The 26,456-nt window shown below is 34.2% G+C and overlaps 2 protein-coding genes, 1 non-coding gene and 1 pseudogene across 5 annotated transcripts; 2 read left to right on the forward strand and 2 right to left on the reverse strand.

The window, feature by feature from the left end:
• Window positions 1-13,668: 13,668 nt before the first annotated feature.
• Window positions 13,669-16,180, reverse strand: LOC18596406 (peptidyl-prolyl cis-trans isomerase FKBP17-1, chloroplastic-like; annotated as a pseudogene). Its single transcript, XR_016026963.1, has 4 exons — window positions 15,826-16,180; window positions 15,503-15,628; window positions 14,899-15,015; window positions 13,669-14,210 (listed from the first exon to the last, which is right to left on the reverse strand). The product of XR_016026963.1 is annotated as a peptidyl-prolyl cis-trans isomerase FKBP17-1, chloroplastic-like (transcript).
• An 83-nt stretch (window positions 16,181-16,263) lies between these two features.
• TRNAK-UUU (transfer RNA lysine (anticodon UUU)) lies at window positions 16,264-16,336 on the reverse strand. The gene has a single exon. It is a non-coding gene; the product is annotated as a tRNA-Lys (tRNA).
• A 1,435-nt stretch (window positions 16,337-17,771) lies between these two features.
• Window positions 17,772-23,230, forward strand: LOC18596407 (LOW protein: exocyst complex component-like protein). The gene is made up of 7 exons (XM_007024846.3): window positions 17,772-18,041; window positions 18,642-18,736; window positions 18,868-19,909; window positions 20,552-21,061; window positions 21,647-21,835; window positions 22,508-22,638; window positions 22,718-23,230. The coding sequence occupies exons 1-7, from the start codon at window positions 17,946-17,948 to the stop codon at window positions 22,959-22,961; spliced, it is 2,307 nt and encodes a 768-aa protein (XP_007024908.3). The 5' UTR covers window positions 17,772-17,945; the 3' UTR covers window positions 22,962-23,230.
• A 397-nt stretch (window positions 23,231-23,627) lies between these two features.
• Window positions 23,628-26,245, forward strand: LOC18596408 (uncharacterized). 2 transcript variants are annotated; one of them, XM_088807087.1, is made up of 4 exons: window positions 23,628-24,007; window positions 24,105-24,197; window positions 24,781-24,962; window positions 25,845-26,245. In XM_088807087.1, exons 1-4 carry the CDS (start codon window positions 23,851-23,853, stop codon window positions 25,848-25,850), a joined length of 438 nt encoding a protein of 145 aa, XP_088663213.1. In that variant the 5' UTR covers window positions 23,628-23,850; the 3' UTR covers window positions 25,851-26,245. The 2 variants fall into 2 exon arrangements, with proteins under 2 accessions (XP_088663213.1, XP_017978594.2); XM_018123105.2 differs by lacking the exon at window positions 25,845-26,245 and adding an exon at window positions 25,246-25,707 and having other exon boundaries at window positions 23,633-24,007.
• Window positions 26,246-26,456: the final 211 nt, after the last annotated feature.

The raw sequence follows: 26,456 nt of genomic DNA on the forward strand, positions 1-26,456 counted from the left end.
TATACAGCCCCCATTCTGTTTCGCATTTCGGCTCATAGATCTGCGCCTACCGATGGTTCTTGTTCATCTTTTTGGTACGTAAAATGAATGCAAATTTCATTCAAGAAAAGCAAAGAGCTCTGAAAACCGCAAGAAAATTAATCCGCCCACACAAGGACAACCTGATGACAGGTGGTAAAGGATAAATACAACAAAATTCGCTTCAGTAACTCAACATAGGAATCAAAATTAATTATATATACTTTTTAAGGGTAAAATGCAAACCCCCCAATACACTTTCAAATTACACTTTGACACCTCTTGTTTTAAAATACATTGTTTAACCCATTGTCTATTTGTTACCATTAGTCAGGTGTTTATTTACAAATAAAAAAGTTATAATTACCTTCAAGTAATTAAAAAATAAAAAAATATAAAGAATATTATAATCTAATTTAATTAAATAATAATAATATTTTTTATTCAATGTTTGTTGACCTAAAAAATAAAAAAAAGGACACATAAGGATGAAACAATGAAAACTTAAAAGAAATAAATATATTATTTAGTATTATTTTATTCATAATTAAAAAAACTCATAATTTTGAAATGAAAAAACAAAAATCTAAAAAAAATTAAGTTAATATTCTAATTAAATTAGGTATAATTTTTTAATTATTTTCTTTTATTTTTTCTATTTTCTTCTTGTTCTTTCCCTTCTTCTGGTGCTCTTTTTTCTAGTGTCGAAAAGTCTAATGGTTGTTTTCTTTTTCTTCCCTTCTTTCTTCTATCTCTCCCCCTTTAATGTCTATGCACTGCCATGACTACAACCTAAATCATTATTGCCAAGATACCAACACCGTATGGTGGACTTTTCAACAATAACTACAAAATTTTAATAAATTTACAATATTTTACAAAAAATAATTATTCAAATTTTATAACATTTCACTATGTGGTGTTGATGTCTTGATGATAATGATTTTAGGTTGTAGTTACACTAGTGCGTAAAAATTGAAGGAGGGAGAGATTTAATGAGCAAATTATGCAATTAGTCTATATACTCTCTTAAAGTAGTGAATTTAGTTCAAATTTAATCCCTATACAATGATTTGTAAAAATCAAGTTTCTTTACTTTCCAAAAATGACAGTGTTAGTCTAATATCTTAGTAAAATTTTATTATCTATACTGATATAGTATTTGGTTGTATTGACATGACATTTTCTTGTTAATGTAATATTGAATTTGATGATATGATATTTCACGAATGATGAAATAGTAATACTAAGGTAACCTGATCAAGTATTAACATGGATTTTATAAGTCTGGATATGAAAATGTAAGCTAATTGTTTTAAATAGGATTTAAAAAGAAACAAATAAAAAAAATGAATAAGTTTCTAAAATTTAGAGAAAGGGTGTTGTGAGATAGAGAAAAATTGAATTTCTGTAGCAGTGAAAAGAGTGTTGTGAAATAGATTAAAAAAATACCACATCATCATTAACAAATCATTATATTCGATGCCATGTTAACAAGAAAATATCATGTTAGGATAATTAATAGAAAAATTTTAATAATGTTAATAATTGGACTAACATTGTCAATTTTAAAAAGTTTAAGAACTCCAACTTTACAAATTATTGTATAAGAATTAAATTTATTACTTTTCAGAGTATAGGGACTAATTATATAATTTAACCGAAATCTAATTGGGAAAGATAAAGCAAGAAAGGGGAAGAAAAAGAAAAGGACCATTATGTATTTCGACACCAACAAGAAGAGAACAAGATAGAGGGAAAGAACAAAGAGGAAATAGAAAAAAAATAAAAAAAATTATACATAGTTTAATTAAAATATTATTATTTAATTTTTTTAGATTTTATTTTTTCACTTCAAAATTATGAGGTTTTTTATAATTGTTAATAAAAAATCCTAAATAATTTATTTCTTTTTTTTAAGTTTTCCTTTTTTCACCATTATGCGTCTCTTTTTTTATTTTTTCAGTTGGTAAATGTTGAATAAGAAACATTTTCATTATCATTTAATTAAACTAGATTATGATTACTTTTCAAAAAATAATAAGATTATGATATTATTTGTATTTTTTTTATTTTTTAATTATTTGAGAGTAATTATGATTTTTTGTATTTATATAAAGCGGTTGACTAAAAATAATGAATAATTCGAACAAAACATTTTGAAACAAAAATAGCAAAGTATACTTAATATATTGAAAGGGTATTTTGTAATTTACCCTACTTTGCAACCATATTAACAAACTAGGCCTAGAGTACAGCAGGGAGGTTTTAATAGATATCACTTCAAATTCTGTGCAGAAAGTGATCGGCTAGGTCGCCTTCAAAGAATCAAAGTTGCCAGCCTAACACTCCATTAAATATGGTCCCGAAAGAAAGAATATGCTTAATTTCTTTCTGCCTATATACTGCTATTAGACTATATTCCTTGAGTGATTTACTCTGGGAACTATACGAAGATCAGTATTGATGGAATCGTGTGAAAGCTGCTTAATTAGTTGTCCACGGAGAAAGATTTTATCTTTTTTGGTTTCATTTGAGTTGAATTTGGAATTTTGGATTACACTATTGATGGCTTTTCAGTTTGGAGATGGGATCATAACTTGATTTAGTTCAAGTTCAAGTCATTCTAAATTTAACTGCAAATTATATATGTACCTAAAATAAATCAGATTTTGAACAACTCAATTGGGTCAGATCAGTTTTTGTCAGGGACGGGCTACAGGTACTTGATTCAATGGAGTCAATCCACCCCATTTAACGTTGAAAAGTTATTATTTATAAAGCATGAAAAAATTTGGTATTTTTCCTCCATTGATCCTATTAAAATTGAAAAAAAAATTTAAAAGAAAAGGGTCAAAAATTTAAAAGTAAAGGGGGTTCTTGTGATAGGGGGAGGAAGTATTGCAAACAAGTAAAAGGATGTGCCAGAGGCGACAGAGAGGAAGATTGAAGCAGTTCCTGAAGTACTAAGTGCTGTGGCAGGTGGAAGACAATAAGAAAAGACTTAAAGAGACTTAGAGAGTACAAGATAATTAGAGAGAGAATTTAGAGAGAGAAGCTCTCAAGTTGAGAATGTGTTAGGAGGGGCCAAGAAGAGTCCTCTCAAATGAATTGTGAGGCTCTATATATAGTGTTAAAAGTGACGGTTACATAAGAATAGGCTTTAATGCGCCTAATGAATGACATTATTATGAAGAATATTAATGTAAGTAACCGTTACTGTAATTGGATGTAGTAAGACTTGTTCTCAAGTAAAGATAATAGAAAAGAGGTGTACAAGAATAAGTACAAGAGAATAAGCTGTACAAGAATAGGTATAAGAGAATAAGCTGTACATGAATAAGTATACGAGAACAAGGTAAGAGGGTGAAACACTTGTACTTCAGGAAAGGGTTAAGAGGAAGACCTCTTAACTACCTCCATATCTGAGCCACCAAGCCAAACTCTCTGGAACATCCCAAGATGAAAGTAACCCATGAACCCTGCCACTTATTCCGAGTTGCTTTCACTGTCATCCAAGTGAAATGGTTATTCTATTCGAAGTAGTTGTTCTACTTGCATTAATTGTTCATATGGAGTAGTGTTCTACTTGTTTTACTTATTCTGCGTGAAGTAGCACTTCACTTGTTCTGGTTGTTTTCTATACAATATTATATTGTAACGTAATTCTTTAGAGTAACAGTATTAACCAAAATCTAGTATCTACATTTTGCCCCCTGCATAAGAATTTATTGTTAAAAAATAATTCTTATGTATTAATTTAAAGTAAATTTTTTTTTGTACTATAACGTATTATACTGTATCATTTTGAGCAGTAATGCTTTGGATAGTACTACTTTATACAGTAACACCTTAACCGGTAATACTTTAGGTAGTAACACATTACTGTCTTCTGTAAAGTGTACTACTAATTTTAATTAATTTTTTTTTATCAATATCTTTTGTAATATATGATTGATTATGCAATAATATTTAATATCTTTCGTAATATTTGATTGTATTTTTTTTTTTAATGTCAATATCTTTTGTAATATTTTATTGATTATGCAATAATATTTAATATCTTTTTCATAAAAACCTTGATTCTATGTGGCTTATAAATATTAAGTTATTACAAACAATTTTCTTCATTCAAATTTAAAGTAAAGCAAAAACAAATTTCAGAGCAAAGTCGATTCTTTTGCGGATCTTTTCAAGTAAGTTTGTTTTTTTTTTTTTTCAATTAGTTGAATTTCTCATACTTGTTGCCCCCTGCATGAAATTTTTTTTTTTATTAAAATATGAGGAAAGAGAAAAAAAAATTTCATGCATGAGATATTTTGATTATAAAAGAAAATCATAAAGTAAGAACATTTATGTTACCTTGGCTTTGTTTTAATCTTTTATTACTCTGACTCATTGCAAGGTAGCTGTGGTTTCTATTTGCTTTTTGAATCTTACAAATTGGAGTAATAAGCTTCTTAATTTATTTATTATTATTTTTTAAGTATAATTTATTGTTTTTATTTTGACATATAGTGTTTAATAGAAAAGAGAAATATTAGAATAAAGTAATCAAGAAAAAAAAATTAAAGTGAACGGCATGTTAGGAAGGAGAAATACTAGAATAAAGAAACAAACTAGTAAATGCATAAAAAGTTGGCAAAAAGCTGCATGTCTTTCTTTTGTCTTTTGTTTGACTTTGATCATTGTCTTTTGTTTTGCATAAAAGCTAACAAAACTGAACGGCATGTCTTTCTAATTTTTTTTTTTATTATTTTACTTGGGCTTGTACTATGACTTTGACTTGTGTTATGCCTTGCTCTAGCTTTAAAGTAAAAGCTTTTTAAGTGAAGCTCGCGGCATGTGCCGCGAGCAATTTTAAGTGAAGCTCGCGGCATGTGCCGCGAGCATTTTTAAGTGAAGCTCGCGGCACAGGCCGCGAGCATTTTTAAGTGAAGCTCGCGGCATGTGCCGCGAGCATTTTTAAGTGATTTGCAGCGAGCTCTTTTTAACAAAGCTCGCAGCAAGCGTTGCGAGTTCCTTAAATATTATATATATATTTAAAATGTTATATATATAAATTTTTTTTTTAAGTTTTACTTATTTATTATATATATTTATTTATATTACATATAAAAATAATAATAATAAAAAAATCTATAATTTTGATAAGTTTTATTGTTTTACTTTATGGTTGTGATTTTTTTTTATGCATAATAAATAAGTAAAAATAAAAAAAAATTATTACGTATGTATACTTATCTCTTTTTTCATGATCATGTTTGTAGGCAGCTTTTTCCATCATCCTTTATGCCTAGGACGCGTGTCCCTCCGAAGATCAATTATGGTGAGCCTGGAAGAGTTGCAACCAGGAAGAAAACCACTGCACATAAAAGGAAGAATAGTGATTCCAAATTAGTTGCTCCCAAGAAAATTAGAGTAGGAAAGAATGGTGAAGTTCCTCCTGTTCCTGAAAATTTGGAAGATGAAATTATTAGAGAAAAAGGAGAAGATCGTTTTTGGGAAGAAGTTCGTGCTAGACAGGTTGACGAACATCCCTCTGAGTCTGTTGGATATGATTGGAATCGTTTATGCTCAGAAGCACCTCCTCATAGAAGAAGTGGTATTCCAAGACCATCTATTCTGAAATTCAGGTTTGAACGTGGTGAGTTTCCCCTTTCTGCTACTAAGTTAGGCTCCAATTCTCAATTTGTTCATGGTTGGGATGAATGGGTAACTAAGGTGTTGAAGAATCCTTCTTATGTTAAACTTCTCTCTTCTGCTGGGATACTTGATGCTATACGTATCACTTCCAAGCTCAATATTCGTAGAGAAAAAAGGATAAATGTGTGGCGTGCTATTCTTGCGAGGTGGAGCACGTTTTCTCATACTATGATTACTGCATGGGGAGAATTTACCTTCACTCTGGAAGATGTACGTGTTCTCTTGGAACTTCCTTGTATAGGAAATGATGATTTTCACTCTATTAAACTTTCTGAAGAAGAGGTATGTACTCGAGACTTTTTCTTTGATCTACTTAAGAGTCTAAGTAAAACTTCGAAGGTTGCACAATTTTCCAATTGGATAGGGGTTTTTTATAAAAAGTTTAATGCTAAAGGAATTGAGATTGATTCTCCTGAGTACCCAGACCATAAGTATGAGCTAGTAGCTTTAACAATTTTTTGGTTGGCACGACACGTACTCCCAGGGTGTCCAGATGATGGTATCTCCTCAGCAGTTGTTCCTTTAGCAATAAAAATTGTTAAGGGAATACGCTTTCCTCTTGCTCCACTGTATTTAGGATCCCTATATAAGAGATTAGACTTATACCAACTTAAAACTATTGAGTCAGCTGGGCGTTACAAGGTTTTGACTTATGTGGATGTTTCCTTCATTCAGATGTGCTTATGGGAAAGGTTTGGTACTTGTGCTCCCATGCCTAATGCATATCCTTTTGCATCTTTTTCTATGAATAACCCTTTATCCAGAAACAACTATAGAGCTTAGGCATGGCATGATCGACTACAAAGGGGTAATGTTCTTGAAGTGATGGATGTTACAAAAGAATTCAATCCCAGACCTTATGTGCAGCCTATAAATGGATTTGGTGATCCTGCAATTTATTATGACCTTCATCCTCTACAGTCCGGAAGAATGAGCTCACGAGGTATTAACTTTTGTATATGGGTTCATAGTTCCCATTTGCCTTCTATGATTGAGAGTTCTAGTTCTGGTGGAGATAGAAACTTTCGTTCTGTTGAAGTGTATTCTCCTTATAGAGTGGCACGTCAATTTGGATTTGATCAACCAGCTCCACCTGACTCTTCTTCGCCTATCAGCTTTTCTTCTTGCGTTTCTTCATTTCTCATGACAGGACTTTCACTCCGTTCAGATAAACTGAAAAGTTCTACTGTCCCAGCTTTTGATAGAGTTGGTATCCACACTTCTGGATGGTTTGCTTATTGGATGGAGTGTGTTGAAAAATGGAGATATTTTATTGTTCCTTTGACTAATCCTAGAGCTTGTCTCTATACTCCTTCTATAAGTAACTCCGATGTATCCTTACGCTTGATTTCTCTCAAAAAGAAAAGAAATGTAAATGAAGAAGAAGATGATGATGCTCGCGCTCTTACTCATCAAACAGAACATGTGCATCGAAAAGTAAGTTCATCTTTTACTTCTTCTTTTACTTTTTTTTTTTTAAATTCATTCCCTCATCATACTTTTTTTTTTTTTGTAGAGAGAAACAACTGTGAGAGTAGAACTTAACTCGATTGAAGAGGAAGAAACTTTTGAAGCTGAGATTGAGGAAGAATCATGTGACTCTGAACGTAGTGATGAATTTGATGATAAGTCTGTTGATGTTGATGAAGCTGAAAGTGAAAGTGAGCTAGCCCCTTTTGATGATGTCCTTGATTTGGATGTTCTATTTCCAAATCATGTTCAGAGCTTTATTCCCCAAGTTATTCAAGATGAGGCTATTCTTAATACCGAGGTTGTTCCTAACACTGAGGTTATTTCTACTATTGAGATTGTACCTGATGTTAGAGTTGATGCTGGAGCTATTCTTGATGTTGTCATCAATAATGTCGGAGCAACTTCCAATATTGAGGTTGTTCACGATGTTGGAGTTGTTACTAATGATGCTAGAGCTACTCCGATTAATTCTCGTGCTTCTTCCTCCCCAGTGCCAGAACACAGAGATGCAAGTAGTGCTTCTGGCACTCAAGTAGCACATACTAAACAATGTGGTAAGAAAGTTGACTTTCATGGCTTTCAAGTTTCATTGGAGTATGTGGCATTCTTGGAGCATGTTTTCAATATAGAGAGAGAGTTTTGGAGTACCTCCTTTGTAAAGAACGTAGACGTCATTTGCTTAATGATGGAAGTGTTGGGTAGAGCTTTAACCATTTCCCATGCTCCACTAATGAGTACTTCACCAGAGGAATTGCAACAGATGTTACAGGATTTCGATGATGCTTGTAACTTTGGATTCAAGCTTGAGTGCCTCAATGATTGTAGATCTAAAGCCAAGATTTTTCTCAACAAGTCTTCCTTGGAGGATGAGTTAGAAGACATTGCAGCAAAGATAGCTTCACTGAAAAAACGTGAAGCTGAAGTACAAGAACAATTAGCTGTATTTGCCAATAATAACTCTTCTCTATGGAGTATGTAATTGACTAGTCTTTTGCTTTTCTTTTACTCTTTTTGAAAGCTCATTTGAGCTAGTACTCCACTATTGATATATCATATTTCTTTTTCTTTTGCAATAATAATAATGCTATACGCTTGTTGCGTAGGTGTTTACATTTCATATTATTGTATGTGGCCAAAAAGGAACTCTCAACTTTACATCAAGGAGATTAACTCTAACTTGATATGAAGGAGGTTAATTCAACCCTTAAAATAAGTAAGCGTAAGAGCTGCGGCCAATTTGTGAGTAATAAGCTAGGGCCAAGAAATGAGCGATAAAGCTAGCGGCCAATAGCATAACATCATTACAGCCAAATTATGAGCTATAAAGCTAGCGGCTGGAATGTGAATAATAAATTATGGTCAAAGAATAAGCGATAAAGCTTGCGACCAAAAGTAGAATATTATTGCAGCCAAAATATGAGCGTTAAAGCTTGCGGCTGAAGTAAGAATGATGAACTATGGTCAAAGAATAAGCAATAAAGCTTGCGACCAATAGTATAATATAATAACAGCCAAAATATAAGCGATAAAGCTAGCGGTTGAATATGAATTTTTTTTTTTTTAAATGTCAAATTGTAATTCATAAAGCGATGAAGATTTAAAGTCATAGAAATATCATACATGAGCAAGAAGCAGGTTGTTCTGGACCCTGTTGTTCTCAATCAATAACTCTTCTGCTTGCATTTTCTTATGGAATATTCCCTTTTAAAAAGGATCTCTTCTTTCTCTACCTTTTCCTTAAATTGCATTCACTGTTGGAGTATTCTTTCTATCGAAGCAAGTAGCTCTCTTTTGTTTGAGAACCGTATTATTGGTTCTTCTTGCCATTTCCATTAACGTAGTAAAAGTTGGAAAAGGTAAATTCTGCTAGTGTAGCCTACACTCGTCAAACATTTTTTCTTTTTCTTTTTTTGAATGCAAACCGTCACCAACTCCTTCTCATCATAAGATTCTTGTATATCCAACACCCTTTCTCTAAAGTGTTAGATGTATTCCATGAGGTCTTCTCTAGACTTTTGATATTGGAGATTAACCTTCTCTTGAGTAGAAGAAGAACTTCTCCCTGAACATCCACATCGATTGTAGTTTCTCCATTTCCTTCATTCCTCTTAGTGTTTGTAACTAGAGGGGTGACTTTGTCAGGTGCACTCTCATTAAAGTATACAGATTGAGCTTGAAAAATGATGGAAGTGAAGGATGCAAGTTGAGATATGGTCTCCAACATCCGCCTATTGTTGTCTTATAACATTTGCATTCTCTCTTAAGAAGCCTCAATCATTTTCATCAACTTTTGGATGTAGGTTGGAATAAATGTATCTTGGTTACTAAAGGAACTGTCTATTACTTCCAATAACGCAAAGTTTTTTCTAGTAAGCTTTTACTTAATGCAATCACTCCTCCCCAGTGGAGTCGCCAAAATGTAAAGGGGGTTCTTGTGATAGGGAGAGGAAGTATTGCAAACAAGTAAAAGGATGTGCCAGAGGCGACAGAGAGGAAGATTGAAGCAGTTCCTGAAGTACTAAGTGCTGTGGCAGGTGGAAGACAATAAGAAAAGACTTAAAGAGACTTAGAGAGTACAAGATAATTAGAGAGAGAATTTAGAGAGAGAAGCTCTCAAGTTGAGAATGTGTTAGGAGGGGCCAAGAAGAGTCCTCTCAAATGAATTGTGAGGCTCTATATATAGTGTTAAAAGTGACGGTTACATAAGAATAAGCTTTAATGCGCCTAATGAATGACATTATTATGAAGAATATTAATGTAAGTAACCGTTACTGTAATTGGATGTAGTAAGACTTGTTCTCAAGTAAAGGTAATAGAAAAGAGGTGTACAAGAATAAGTACAAGAGAATAAGCTGTACGAGAATAGGTATAAGAGAATAAGCTGTACATGAATAAGTATACGAGAACAAGGTAAGAAGGTGAAACACTTGTACTTCAGGAAAGGGTTAAGAGGAAGACCTCTTAACTACCTCCATATCTGAGCTACCAAGCCAAACTCTCTGGAACATCCCAAGATGAAAGTAACCTATGAACCCTGCCACTTATTTCGAGTTGCTTTTACTGTCATCCAAGTGAAATGGTTATTCTATTCGAAGTAGTTGTTCTACTTGCATTAATTATTCATATGGAGTAGTGTTCTACTTGTTTTACTTATTCTGCGTGAAGTAGCACTTCACTTGTTCTGGTTGTTTTCTATACAATATTATATTGTAACGTAATTCTTTAGAGTAACAGTATTAACCAAAATCTAGTATCTACAATAAGTAATCTAGAAGTATTATTAAGCATGAAAATTATATAACTGGGGGTGATGGCCACCATATCAAAGAGGTAGGCGGACAACCAGATCAAAGCTTGTGATAATTCCACGATATACAGTCAACTGATCTAAAAAAAAAAACACAACAGTACACAAGGAGAATAGGAAAGACAGATATAATCACAACACAGCAGCAACGTCTAGAAGCCCTCTTTGGCTGAGCACCTGTCAGAACATAAATTGTAGAGAGGGCCAGCAGACTCCTTATGATCCCACAACAGATGCAGGGAATAACAGACATACACAACCCCAGCGGAAAACTAAGCAGCAGGGAGGTTCAACGTTACCGAGAAGCAGTGCTGTTGTCTCACCCAGAAGCTACAATAACTCAAGCACAGATGACAGACACAAAGGAAAAGCGTGCAGGCAAAAATCATAACCTAACATATTCCCCATAATAGCATCATGCAAAGACAGACAGAAGATCATCTGACCTGCAGACTCCAGCTTTGGCTAAGTTGTCAGCATCTTGGTTTGTCTCACGTAGGATAGGAACTACTTGCCATTCATTAATTTGTCTCCTGAGCCCCTCGATATTCAGAACCCACTTTCTCATTCGCCAAGGGGAGTTTTTGGAATCATTAACCCACTTTGCCGCATTCGAAGATTCGCTCTCAATGCTGATACTATGGGTGGAAGCCCATCGGGAAGCAACAAAAATCATAAATGCCTCTCTGATTCCGTAAGGTTCAAGTCACCTATCCCAATGGACTAGGAGAAGAGGACTCTAACTCGGCCCGTGTTGTCCCTCAACAGATCACCGATATCTGCATCTCCCGGAGATCCCCTGACAAACCCATCCACGTTAAATTCGAGTGTGCCCGCAAGTGAGCAACCCATTTCGCATGTCGAGGATTTTTGGCACACATGGGGGAGCGGAAGATATCCAAAAGCGGTGCTGCAGGTTTCAGGCCACTTTGCTCGGGCCCATAGAGCAACTTTTAGCTTGATAACATCGAAGAGCTGGAGCATATCCCACCATTTACCTTGAAAAGCGTGATAATGGACATCCTTTCACAAAATCAATACCATTTGGACACGTTGGCTTTGAAATTGTGTTAATGTAGCAGTTGTTCCTTACCTCCACCAGAGAATCTCCAAACACAAACATAGCAGAAACTTTCTTTGCAGAACAGATGCTTGATGAGAAATGGATTGCTAAAATCTGATACATTGCAGAAATGATGATAAGCCTGTTCAACATGGTGCCCATGTAGCAAAAATGTGCAAGAAAACCAGAAAGCTACTTTATAATGTATATATTGTATGGATCTCTATATCTAAGCTTTGCAGGGGTAGCCTTTCAGTGTCATATTTATAAACCAACCTGCCAGCTGAAAGGTGGCGATAGGCTGGAGTTCCATTAATTGATGGAATTTAATAATAAATTAAGCAAGAAGCATATATAAGTAGCTAGGAACTAGGATATAGGAGTATGGTAAAGCAATAATGATTCCAATGGCTCCAATATGCACTCTAAAACAGATGATTACAACCACAAATGATCATTTACGTACCCCAATTATTATTAAGTGCAATTGATGAAAAGCTTTAATTCATTTACATGATCAGAGATAAGTTATTATTGTGATAATACATACTACTTTCACAGGTTTCATGCATCGTTACTCTTTTAAGGCTTGCATTTGATTCAATAAGCTCGAATTTTCTATTTTTCTCACATTTGCAAATAATTCAAGCATAAGCTGCAGTTACAGATAGGAATATTGTAATAGATGTGTTCATAGGCCACACTCGTTTTGACATTTCGGCTTTTAAATAAATCTGAGCCTAACAAGGGGTTCTCTTCATTTTTGGCATGTGAATGCAATTTCATTCAAGAAAGCAGTAATTTAGTACCCAAACGATAAGAAACTTAATCAGCTAGCCCATAGGTGGGAGGAGAAGCCTAAGAGAAGTCCAAAGAAGAAACATAAACCAAATTCACTGCACTACGTAACTAAATATGCAAAGACCCAAGAGTATGATATAGAATCAGAATTTAATATCTACTCTATGAAATAACAAACTAAGCCTGGATCAAAGTTAAATGTAGCACTGTTTGTCTGTTGCCTGTGGCTGAATTGAAAATTTATTATCAGAATAAAAATTATGCTTTTGGATTTTTTTCTCATTAAATGTTAATTTAAAACACCCGAACATCTAATCCATTGATTGATACATGATTTCTTACTTAAAAAAAAATTTCAAATCCTTTTTATCCAAATCAAAAAAAGAAAAACGGTTAATTTGAGGCAGAAATGCTAAGCTATTTGGGATTGCAGCTGCACCCCATGCAAAATTTTCAACAGCTTAAACATGATGTCACACCAGCCCTATAACACTCTAATTAATGGTCCCTACGAAACGATTTATGGTTTCATCTGCCAGACCATCTTACTTTTTCGACAACAATTGTGCAATTGGGAATAAGCCGGTGGTATATAGAAGATTAGTACTGAAGGAACCATGCACAATGCTTAGTTTAATATTCCAGTGATACACGATAAGAATTTGCTGACTGCTAGTTATTTGTTTTCAATTTAACGAGAATGGAGTATTAGGCCGGTCACTCTGGACTTATTTGTTCATAGTTAAGGATATTTTTAAAATTTTATTGAGTAGAATTAATAGCCAAACAGAATAGAAATAATTCGCATAATGCTAATTGAAAAACAAAAAATATCTTGTGAAAAAAAGTTGAAACCACAAAAAATGTAGATAGAGTTTACCCTCTAATCATCGATATAGCTACCTTGGAAATGGATGATGAATAGCCTTCAAAAAATAAAAAAGTGTTATCCTTTCAGTTTGGTCTGGCACATGGCCACATATTTAAGTTCCCAGAGCTAAATATTGATGGGGTGAAACATGCAGTCTCTGGGGATCAGTTATGCCAGTTAAAAACATGATTAGCCATAGATCTAGAGGGATGGAATAGCTTTTTATAACTGGGTTCCCGCTTGATAAAAAGTCTTGATTTGCATATTGAACAACTTCCTTCGTTTCAGATGATGCCAGGTATATCCTTAGTTCAAATTCTTATGTGCAAACCACTGAAATTTCATGGAAGAAAAAAAATAGTCAACAGAAAAGGCTATCAGTTTAGAAAAATGTTAAAAGTCAATATCTCAGAGGTTATAACCATACACTGACTGCAAAATATTCTACCTTGATCTCATAATCTAGAAAATGGGACAAGAAATCTCATGTTCAAATGAAAAAAATATATAATCAAATACAGGATCTTTGTCACTATAGTCCTCTAAAGTGATTCACTGATTTCCTTCTCACTTCAGATTAACAATGTCCGAAACATAGAGATTTGTGGTTCAAGAAGCAGAGGAGATGAAATACCTGCATTCACCAGCAATCATCTCCATGCTGGACGTTTGCAATGAAACACAGCCTCTTGAACTGAATCTATGGTTGGAAAACTAAGGAACAAATGTCACATCAAAATGGGATATAATTTTTGGTTACATGAGCTGCTTTGTGCCTCTATACCATATAACAAGAATCTGGACGCCATAGAAGTTAATCTTTCAGTGCTATAAAATGGAAGTTGAGTTTACTAGTGCCTTAGGCTGATCAACTCAATATCAAATATTACGGTACCCAATGTTGAGCCTTCTCCATTCGCAAGGCGGGTTGGATTGAAAATGGTAGTAAACAGCCTCTGCCTGTCAAAGAACTATAGCAGAACAGAAGACAAGTAAACATTGGTAAGTGGTAACAACCAGATCACAGTACTATAGCCAAAAGAAAACCATAAACATTCATTTTAGCCAGGTTTTAGCAATTCTACCACCTTAAATGTTTGTATCAGCTAAAATGTGTTCCTATCAGTTAACTATAAGTACCAGCTGAAATATACAAATTACTGAATAATGAATATCTTCAATTTTTCTAAGCATACCTTCATTTTGGAAAAAACATTTTGGTAATCATGAAAGAATTTGAGTCCAAGTTCCTTTACTAATGAATAATGAAGATGAACCTATGTTTCTATACCACTGTATCCAGCAGTCTCCATGGTCCTTCCCTGACATAACTGGCAATGCTACTCAACGGTTATTTTCAGAGTGAACATATATTTTTCCCCTAAATTCCTCACCCTACAGTGCAATTAGACCAAAGAATTCATAACTCATACATATTCCTCAGAGCTGAAGTCTTCTCAAGATTGAAATCTCTTGTTCATTTTTTTTTTCCTTTTGGCCAAAGTTTTTTGTACACTTAAATGAAGGCTTGGAAACATAAATCCGAATAGTAATAGTAGGGAGTTCCAGATTGGAAATTAAGATAAAATAAATTCAAAATGATGAAACAATGGAAATGTAAAGGTCCAATGAAAAGAAGTGGGCAACAACATTACATACATTAGGAGGAATAGGTTCCTGCAAAGTGTTCTGATATCCTTGTGAGGGAGGAATGATAACTTGACGAGTACCACCTACTTTCATTGATCTGACAGCTGCTTCAATCCCAGAAATGACCTACATTTATTTTTTTGAGCCAAAGTTACTGCTGTAATATGGCTGCAGACATTCAAAGCCGATCGATGTAATACAATAACCATAACTCAACCTTCAACTGATATGGATTAGCAAGTCAGTGATACCTAATAAATGTTGGTGAACTTGAAAACCATATTAGTTGGGATCTAACAAATACCACCCAACTCTATGTACACAAATTGGACTTGCTAGACAATAAAAAATTAGGCCAGTGAATATCAACCCATAGTCCCACCTAACCCTCCCTCCCTTCTCTTAAACCCCAACAATCTTTGACTGAGGGTGGAATTCATTCCAATTCAATCCCGTATATGTTTTCGTTATAACCATTCAAAATTACAAGCAGAAAAGAAAGCAAAGAAAATTATTGGTTAAGGTAGTTTATTTAGACCTTCAGCTTCACATCAATACACTATATCAGCTAGCTACTAAAACAATCAAAACCCTGTTAAATGTTCTGACAAACTTACTTCCCGGAGCCAACGGCGAAGACAAAAGGAATTGGTTCCCCGGTGCCATCTTTATGATCATACGTGGAATCAAACCGCCATCCCTGCTTTGCTACCAGCCTACCATAGTAATGTATCGCAACCTGTTTAATTACATTTTATATTCAACAATTAGAAGTGCGAGAAGGTTATTAAAACTATATGTGATGTGACTAAGTGCATGCATTCATAAACAAAAACAAAAAGCCCTTTATTACACGCAAAAATATAAAATTCTTAAGTTACCTGGAAGCCCAAGGTGTAACAATAAAGGAAATATACTAATAATTAAAGAAAGGACCTGGTCTCCATCGACCGGAGTGGCACCGGTGCCAGGACGGAGGTCCAAGGCCTTGACACCACCGGAGTTAGGGAGGTCGAAGAAGTCGGTTTTAATGGCCGATTTTGAAAGAGCAGAACTATAGAATGACAAGATTAACGAAGAAATGGTGGTGGTTGCTATAGACACTGATAATGTTCTCCTTGAACTTGTTGAAGACGAAGAAGAAGATGAGGGGTGAGGAAAAGTTGCAGAGATAATTGGTGATGACGCCGGAGTTTCCCGGAAAAGGTAATGGCGGGTGGGATGGGGGGATGCACGGTGGTGAGTTGATGATGCGTAGCAGTGGATCAGCAGCATTCTCTTATTCGTTTGATTGTACTTGGACGCAAATAAAATTATCCTACATATTAAATTATAAATAAATTTCAAACAAATAAACAAAAAGGAGTTATAGAACGCCGTCTGTGGGAATCGAACCCACGACCACGTGGTTAAAAGCCACGCGCTCTACCGGCTGAGCTAAGACGGCTGTTGCAAGGCAAAATAAAGCCAATAATTTTTAGCCTTTATACTTTGACCTTTTTAGTCTAATAAATTTGTGAATTTTATTTGTATGCTAACATAAAAAGTGAGGTTATTGACATGCCAACAACTCCAATTTCACAAAGAGATAGAGGTTGGAATATTGCCTAGCATGGGTTCCTCTCCTATTGTTCTTCAGTTTAGTAGTTCATGATTAAACTTTTTATTGAAGTGTGATGAAAAGAAATTACCTAGCTAATACTACTAATTATTGATGTAAGATGTTTAAAATAAGTTTAATATTTTAAAAAGTTTATGAATTATTTAAAAATTTAAAATAAATTTTTATGATCAAATATCTATAAAGACCTCTAAATTATTTTAAAAAATTCAAATAAGCTCTTATATTTTTATTATATTTAATGAAGCTTTTATACTTTTATTTTAAATTAAATATATTATTGTATTTTTATTGTGAGTCAAACGAGTTATCATATTTTTATTTTGGATCAAATAATCTCTTATAATTAATGATCGATTTAATCAAAATATCATTTATCATTGTGTATCATATAACATTGACATGAAAAAAAAAACATATCATAATTGATATAATATGATATGTTAACATATCATAATTAATAATGACATGACATGTTAATTTTGCATAATTACACGACGATGTGATATTTTTCACTCTTCGCATCAATGTTATGTCAGTACTACGTGCATATAAAATGACAAGTAATATTTTGATTAATGACAATTAGTCAATTATTAATGATAAGAGTTTATTTGATTCAAAATTAAAGTATTGAGATTTAAAAAAAATATATAAGGATTTGAATAATCGTAATTAAAGAATGAGAACTTATTCGAATTTTATTGAATAGTTTAAAAGCTTATTTGAGTTTTATACCAATATTTATTCTTTTATTGCATTTAATTAAATTCTTATATTTTTATTTTGAATCAAATAAATTTTAATAATTAATTATTGATTAACTATTATTAATCAAAATTTTAACTGTCATTTTATACTACATAAAGTTAATATAATATATTATAATAGATGATGACATGATATATTGATTATGATAAGATGATCTTGTGATATTTTTACCTTTCATATAAGTGCCACACCAATCATATAAATATGAAATGACAAATGACATATTCATTGAAATAAAAATATAAGAATTAGAGTGAATGTCAGAGAAAAATAAATTTGTTTTTAAATTTTTTAAAAAATAATTTAGGTGATATTATGTTTTTAAAATAAATTGGAATTTTCATGAATGATTATGGGTAGCTTGCTAATAGCGTGAATGTGATGCATTTCACAAAACTAGTTGTAATTCCTAAAGGTAAAGTGGTAAAACTAAATAGTAAAGTCCCACACAAGTCCCAAAGTGGCAAAAGCCGACAACGAATATTACATGTTCTCTTTGCAGTTTGCCCTCGGTCTCACCAAACTACATGTTCTCATTTGGAACTCTTCCTCTTTGCTCTGCTCAATATTTCAGACTTTCAGTTTCACTCACTGAAGCTTGAAGAACCATATATTTGAATTCCCGACGATAGAAAGAAGAGGGTAACCCCCAAAAGATTGAATAATGGAGAGCAGTGAAGAAGATGATGACTTCCCATCTATTGAGAGCATCACTCCACAGTCCAAGATTGATTCTGTTCATCAATCTCACACTGAAAAGGTCATTTTTTTCCACCCTCTGCATTATTCCTTCTATTTTTTTTTGCTTGTTTCCCAGAAATTGGAAAATAAAAGTAGTTTCTTTTTATTTTCTCTGGTTTGCTTGTTCTTTCCTTTCAAACTTTGGATGCTAGATTCTAAGTTGTGGGTTTTGTTATGCTTTGTCGCCCATTTTTCTACGTGATCATTTGCTTATAATTATATCTTTTACTGTAGATTTGTTCTCTCGAATATGGGTTGGTCCTATTTCTAGTCAAATTTCAGGGAAAAATATAGCTTTATTTTCTACATTTTCTATCTAGGAAGTGAAAAATAAAAGGTCTTTCCTGGGATTTCGTTGCATGGGTTTTTGCTCACTTAGCTTAATCAATCAAAATCACCTATGTATTTGATGGAATTGTAATTATTAATCTGTATCGTTATATGTTTTATTAATTAAACACTGGAAACGTCTCTCTATTTCCCTGAGTTTTCCTGCCCAAAGTTTCTCCTTTTACGAGCATGAAATTACCTGGTTTCAACCATCATCACCAGATTTGATGTTTTCTCATGTTCTCTATTGCTAGTTTAGCATGTAATTTTGGATATTTTGATAATGCAGGGGATCAGAAAACTCTGTTGTGAGCTTTTGGATCTGAAAGATGCTGTGGAGAACTTATGTGGGAATATGCGCACAAAATACTTGGCTTTCTTGAGGTAAAATAGAAGTGTTCCTGCTCACCTTTTAATGATAAATGAAAATAAAGTTGAAAAGTTTTCTAACTATAGTTCTACTAATTATTTTATCTATTTCAAATGAGTATGATTGATTGTAATTGTAATTGTAGAATATCTGAAGAAGTCGTTGAAATGGAGCATGAGCTGATTGAGCTGAGAAGGCATATCTCTTCTCAAGGGATTCTTGTGCAGGATCTAATTTCTGGGGTGTGTTGTGAATTGGATGAGTGGAACCGGGCAAATGCTGATATGAACGACACACCGCCAGACCCTGAAATTAGTAAAATTCAAGATCCCTTGCCAAATAAAATGGATGATCACAAGAAAATATTCCTTGAGAAAATTGATGTTCTTTTGGCTGAACATAAGGTTGAAGAAGCCCAGCAAGCTTTAGAGGCTGAGGAGAGAAACTTTCCTGAGCTAAAAGGATCTGGAGACTCTTCAACTGAAGCATCCACTTACAAGTCTTCGTTTCTAGAAAGGAAGGCAATGCTTGAGGATCAGCTTATTGAGATTGCTGAACAGCCTGCAGTTAGTGCTAATGAACTAAAGAAGGCTTTATCTGGTTTAATTAAGCTTGGGAAAGGTCCTTCAGCACATCAATTACTTTTGAAATGCAGTGGTTCCCGCCTGCAAAAAAACATTGAGGTTTTTCTTCCTTCATGTTCTGTCTGCCCGAAGACATTTCCTGCCACACTGTCTAGGCTTGTTTTTTCTATGATCTCGTTGACAACTAGAGAATCTGGCTTGATATTTGGTGACAATCCTGTTTATACCAATAGAGTTGTTCAGTGGGCAGAGTGGGAAATTGAATTTTTTGTTCGTTTGGTGAAGGACAATGCACCTTCTTCAGAAACAGTTTCTGCTTTACGTGCAGCTAGCATTTGTGTTCAGGATAGCCTTAACTACTGCTCAATGCTGGAATCACAGGGGTTGAAACTGTCAAAGTTGCTTCTGGTGCTCTTGCGTCCATATATAGAAGAAGTGCTGGAGTTGAATTTTAGGAGGGCTAGAAAGGCTGTTTTTGACTCAATAGAAGTTGATGAGAACTTGCCTATGTCACCTCACTTTGTGTCTTCTTTGACGGCTTTTGCAACTTCTTCAGATAGTGTTCTCATAGACAGTGGAATGAAATTCTTGTTTATTATGGCTGTAAGTTGGTCTTTTTTCCATGTTTAAAAGGTTATTTCTTTTGTGTGTTTGCACCTCAATCACCATAAATACTTCATTCATTTAAAAATGTTAAGATGTAAACAATTGTGACCTAAAAGTGACACTTTTCTAGAGATAGAGGCTGAAGAATTGGGATACGATTTTATAGCATATGATTGAATTTAGGTATTGTGAAGAAGTAATCTGTAGTTCTTTACTACTTTTTATCAAATTAAATCACATTGAGAAAGTGCTTGAAAGAAAGGCTCCACCATTATAGGTACAATAAGTACAAGAGAAGCATCTCAATATGGAATTCTAGAATTAATTTACTTATCTTTTGTTTGTTGGTTTTGTTTAATTAATTAATTTTAAGTATTATTCCTTAGTCTTTCATTGGCAGATGGAAGTTATATTAAAACACACAAAAAGTGGCTGCAACATATGAAACTTATTAGTATGCATGGTATGTTTTGAATTTTAACATTGTGGCTTTTAGCTATAAAGATCTATGTATGCAATAACTACAAAGTATAGAATATTCTGCATGCCAGTATCCAAGAATGAAACAATAAGTCTACTGTTCTGTTGCTACTCAAATATTTTAGTGATGCAATGCTGAAGTTAAAATGTCATGGACAGGATATTTTGGATCAGCTTACGCCGCTGGTTGTTTTGCATTTTGGAGGAAACGTACTAACTAGAATTTCACAGCTGTTTGATAAGTATATGGATGCACTAATTAGAGCCCTGCCTGGCCCTTCTGATGATGACAGTCTTACTGAGCTGAAAGAGACCATACCTTTTAGAGCTGAAACAGATTCAGAGCAGCTAGCTATTCTGGGAATAGCATTTACAATTATGGATGAACTGTTACCTAGTAGAGTAGTTAAAATTTGGAGTCCAAAGAGTGAAAGCCAGGAACCAGGAAATGAACACATTGTTCCTAATGCAAGCACCACTACAGAATTAAAAGATTGGAGGCGTCAGCTTCAGCACTCTTTTGACAAGCTTAGAGATCATTTTTGTAGGCAATATGTTTTGAGTTTCATCTACTCAAGAGAAGGAAAAACGCGACTAAATGCACAAATTTATTTGGGTGGAGATGGAGAAGATTCACAATGGGACACTCTGCCTTCTTTGCCATTTCAGGTAATCTCACTAACTTCCCCTACGGCACAAGAGTTCTTCCATTTCCTTTAGATGCTGCACATGGAAGAGTTTATTTTGCTTTCCATTTTAAGCTTATTCTTTTTCATCTTTAGAATTAGGGTAGTTGTTATATCTTTAAATAAAGACAAATCATTTAAATTCTAGAATATTTAGTTATTTTGTCTTATCTGTAATTTCTTAAGAATCTCCCCTGCACCTTTTATTACATTTTTTTTTTATCAGATTATACATTACAAGTATGGTTTACAGTTACAGTTTCTTCAATTGATGTAACTTTTTAATCTGTTTTAGTGCATGAATAGGAATTAAATTGCAAGCTCTTTTATTTTTCTTCTGTGCATAAAAATGCAAATTGAATGTAAATTGGCATGTAAAATGTGTTATGTGATTCCATGTGAGAAGCTGTATTTATAAGTTTCACTTCAGGTGTCAATAGAAATCGTTTTCCTATATTGGCATGTGAGGACTTATCTGTCATCCATCCATGCAAAATTTGGACATATTACGCACTTGACTGAAATCATATCTTGCTAATTCTGAGTTTTTGTTTTATTATTATTGTAGGCATTATTTTCAAAGCTACAGCAGTTAGCAACTGTGGCTGGAGATGTGCTACTTGGAAAAGAGAAACTGCAAAAAATTCTGCTTGCTAGACTGACAGAGACCGTTCTAATGTGGTTGTCTGATGAGCAGGAATTCTGGGGTGTGTTTGAGGATAAATCCACTCCACTTCAGCCACTTGGATTACAGCAGGTAAATTTTTTTTCCATGACTGCTTTTTGTTGGTTCTGGAGCACTTCTATCTCCTTTTGAATATTATCACTTTTGAAAGTTATCATTGTATCCTTAATTTGAAGCTCTTTTCTTCTGGGTTTGTGGTTGATCTTTACCATAAATTGCAGGATTTATTTACAATTTTAATATTATGTTAAAGAGGAAAAGGAAGCAAAATATCTGTGTTTTGAACAGTTTTCTGCAATTGTGAACTCAAAGATGTAAATCATTGTCAGCTATGTTTAAGTTCTGAATAATTCACACAGTGTGTTTATCCGCATCTTCTGCCACTTTTGCAAAAATTCATTTTTGTTATTTCATGATTGGAAAGTGGCTTCACTTAACCTTCTAAATAAATCTTTTCTGTAGATTTTGCTGTGTAGTATATACCTGATACATGAGCTTCTGCCCTTTTTTATTCCGTTTAAAGCCACATGGCATTTGTTGAGGCCTGTTGTACCTCAAGATGATAAAATTATCTTGCAAAGTCATCTTGGCAACTCCATGTTTAATCTGTTTGTTCCTTGGCCTCAAGGTATTCATGTGTAGACAAACCTGGCAATAGAAGGCCCTTGATTTGGCATTGTAATTTTATATGCCTATAATGCTGTCACTGCCCTATTAAATTCTAATGTGACTTTGTTTCGGCAGTTAATTCTTGATATGCATTTCACTGTTGAAATAGCTCGTTTTGCGGGTTACCCATCTAGGCATGTGCACCAGATTGCATCTGCCATAACTGCTCGTGCAATCAGAACCTTCACTGCCAGAGATGTTGAAAGGTATGCATCCTTCCCATTCTGATATTCTGGTTCTTACCTTAACTTTCTGCTGGCAACTAATTTTGCCTTATCTTGGCAGTGCACTCCCTGAGGACGAATGGTTTGTTGAAACTGCAAAATCCGCAATAAACAAGCTTCTAATGGTAGCATCTGGCTCAGACACTTCTGAAATTGATGAAGATCACATTATGATACATGATGACATCGGCTCAGATTCTGATGATTCTGCTTCATCCCTATCATCAGTAGAATCCTTTGAATCATTTGCATCTGCTAGCATGGGTGAACTCGAGAGCCCTAATTTTACTGATCAAGAAAGCTAGAAGTTGACGCCAGGTAGATGAAATGCGGTTCTCATCCCAGACCCAGAATGTGCTACTGTAATTATTGACAGAAACCGATATTCTCTTATCAAGATTTTGAGCATGCAGATTCAGATACCATCGGTTAGAAGCAGAAAGTAACCTTGGATTTGTGTTCACAGATGTTGTAGTTTATTGTATTTTGTTGTATCTTGTATTGATTGTTTTGTCAAATAGAGGTTTTGAGCCTTCGATATTCGAGATATATATAGAATTTACTCAGCTTCGAAGTTTTGCTCTTCTTTAAGGACACTCTTTCAGAGAAGCCATTCTGCTCAGCATTTGCAAAATTATTAGAATCATGATCCATGAAAAATGACATAAAGGTGCAAATATGGTGCTTCCTCCTAACCCTGACCAATTTGGTTTGTGTCTATTGTCTAAGCATTTGAAGTAATAAAGCAAACTTGTGAATAATAATTATGTTATGTATGCTGACATGAGGGTGACTGAAAATACTCAAATCGTACAGCCCACTACAAGTTACAAGTCACTTCAGATTTCCACCACTAACTCAGCTTCAATTTTGGACTTTTGCTATATCTATCCTCTCATCACCACCTTGAAAATTCTTTGCAATTTCAAGTTCAATGCTAACAAAACTAAAATCAGTTCTATTATTATATTATCTTTTTCATATATTGACCATTTTTAATAAAATATTTTAGAAAACAGAGGAAGTAAAAGGGATTTAAAAAAAAAAAAAAAAAAGCACCCAAAGCCGGGCCAACAAAGCGCGGGAAAAATTAACTTTAGTGCAGAGCAGGTGAGAACTGAGAAGTCATAGAAAAGCCTGATTTTTGAGGCTTGGAGAGAATTAGGGTTAGGGTTTGAATTGAAAAGGGGAAAAATGGAGGAAGATAAGGGAACAACAGGAAAAATAAACCTACGCCAGAAAGACAAAGAAGAGGAAGTAAGTATAAGTGGTCAAGTCCATCACCTGCCATGCTGCATCAAATTCAATGGTCCTTGCTCTGTTTCCCAATACTTCAGACCCAAAGCCAAAGGTATCCCCTTTTCCTCTATGTTTGCTTCTCATATATAAATTTTATGCAAAGGTAAAGATTTGATTTTTTTTGTTGGGTTTTATTTTATGTTAAGCAGGGATGGAAATTGATGGGTTAGCAGTAGAGGAAGCACATTTTAGAGGAAGGAAGCTTCAAGGAACTACTATTTCTATTCCAAATGGATATTCTGGTATTTTTCCTTTTTTTTGGATTTGTTTTTAATTAATTCCCATGTTTTATTTTGTTGGAAAGATGAATTTTTTGTGATGCTGTGGATTTCAATTTTGAGTTCTAGTTGTATGTTTGGGATATGGTTGATCTAAGCATGTAACACTGGAAACTATGAGAACTTTGTTGATAACAATATTTCAAGCCTATTGAATTTGAGGAGGATAAGCTAAGAAATTATAATGATTTGGAGAATTAATAGTTTTCAATTTACAAGGAAAAGATTATCTGCAAAACAATGAGCAAGATATTGCATTGTCATTGATTTATTGGATGTGGTCTTGTGTTTTTCCTTTTCTTGAATCGGTTAATGAGAGTGAAAGGTAGTGCTTGCCTGGAGACAAATGCTCTACTTGGGTGCTCTGAACATTCTTGTTTTTGCTTCACCTGTGTGCGTATTAATTGATCAATTTTAGGAAGTTGCACTGGTCTTGCAGTAGGCTTTGTGCTCCAACTATACCAATATTAAAAGATGTGTTGACATAGTGTTAGGTTTCATATTCCGTTTCTTCTTAGAGTCTTCCTATTTTCTGGTTGTTCTGCAGGCTTTGTTCTGGGAAAGAACAACTCTGGCAAAAGAAAAGCTTGTGATGTATCTGAAGGGAGCTTGAACAGCTGGCAAATGAAAGCAAAATTTGATAAATTAACATATTGGAATCATGATAGTCCTCCTTCAACGGATGATGCCTTCTTGCGTTCTTTTCATTGGTTTGCTGTTGCAGAAGCTGTAAGTTTGTCTTTCTTATGTTACATAATGCTACAGAAATATTCATTTATACTGATCATTTTGGCCCTAATTATCACTTTTACATTCTTTTGCATTTAGTCCGAGGATTTAGGCAAGCCTGTGTATTTATTCTAAAAATTAATAGTCTAGTCAGTTCAAATTGCTCCATTCTTGATTAAGTTGGCTGTGGTCTTGGTTGAAGTTTGAATTATTTATTTATGATGTATCAAACCACATAGATCATACCATTCTTCCCACCTTAATTGAGAATCATATCTGGCAGCTGCACAAACCAGTAAAAGCTGAAGATTTGACTGCTGCTTCTATTGCTTTGGAAGAGAAATGACTGAGCAATAGCAACATGTGTGGAGCATCTTCTCATCTTTAGCACCGTTTTTCTTTCTTGTACTGGTTGTTGAGAAAATATTGATAGGCTGATAGAGAAAAATGGAGAACATCCCGTAATCTTCATCTATGGTTTTGCTGTACTTGTCATTCGTAAAGTAGTTTGTCTAGTCAAAATTAATTATCACTTTGCAGAAGGGCACAAACTAGGGAAAAAAATTTGTTAAAGTGTGTATAGGTCGTTCTGTTCAGGTTGGACAAAAGCATAGATGGGTTGCCAATTAATGTAGACGTATCACAACATCGGATGTAGCTGTGTAACTTGAACATGAATGGGCCCTGTAAACCTGATGCTGTCAACTCTTACTGTATTTAACTATTTTTTCTTTTCCCCTGGCAATTTCTTTGCAAAATATGTAGAGTGAATTTAGTAAATTCTTAGAGGGCACAATGCAGATGATTTTTTTTTTTTTTTTGTGGGGGGAGTCAATTACTGAAATTAATTCCTTCTTTTTTCTCCTTTTCCTTGCTGAGAAGGTTTAGAACTATTTCAGTGTACTAAAAAGATGAATGCCTGGAATCTTGTATCGGAACCAATGTCCAATGAAGCATGCCACTAAAGGCGAGACAGGTACAAAGAAACTAGGAGCAAAAGTACAAGACCAAGAGTAGGCATTAAGTTAAATGCATCTGGAAGGCATTCTTGCTAACACATGATTCACGTTGGTTCTGTGCATGCTTTCGAAAAGAAAATTGCAGTAGTCAAGAAATTGTTGGAAGAGAAAAGCTTGTAGAGCCAGAATATACTCGAAATCACCAGGAAATTAGTTATGTATTACTATTGTCTAAAGTTTAGAGGGAGGCAGACAGGGCCAGGATTATAATACAAATCCGTTCCATTCTCGGAACAAATGCATGTATATCCGAGTAAATTTAGGCCAATAAACAAAGGTTGATTTTGAATTTGTTAAACAAACCTGCTGGCAACATCACATCGAACGAAGAACAAAGAGAAACAAAGCAAGGCAAAGGGAATTTGGTATAATCATTCTTTTCAAACGTAACCAATCCCTTTATTCCTTCTCGACGAACTAATTTTGAGGAGGATGCAAACATGAGTGATGGGTGTGGGCGAGGCATCAAATTCTC

The sequence above is a fragment of the Theobroma cacao genome, chromosome 6, assembly GCF_053813885.1.
Source record: "Theobroma cacao isolate CCN51 chromosome 6, ASM5381388v1, whole genome shotgun sequence".
NCBI lineage: Eukaryota > Viridiplantae > Streptophyta > Magnoliopsida > Malvales > Malvaceae > Theobroma > Theobroma cacao.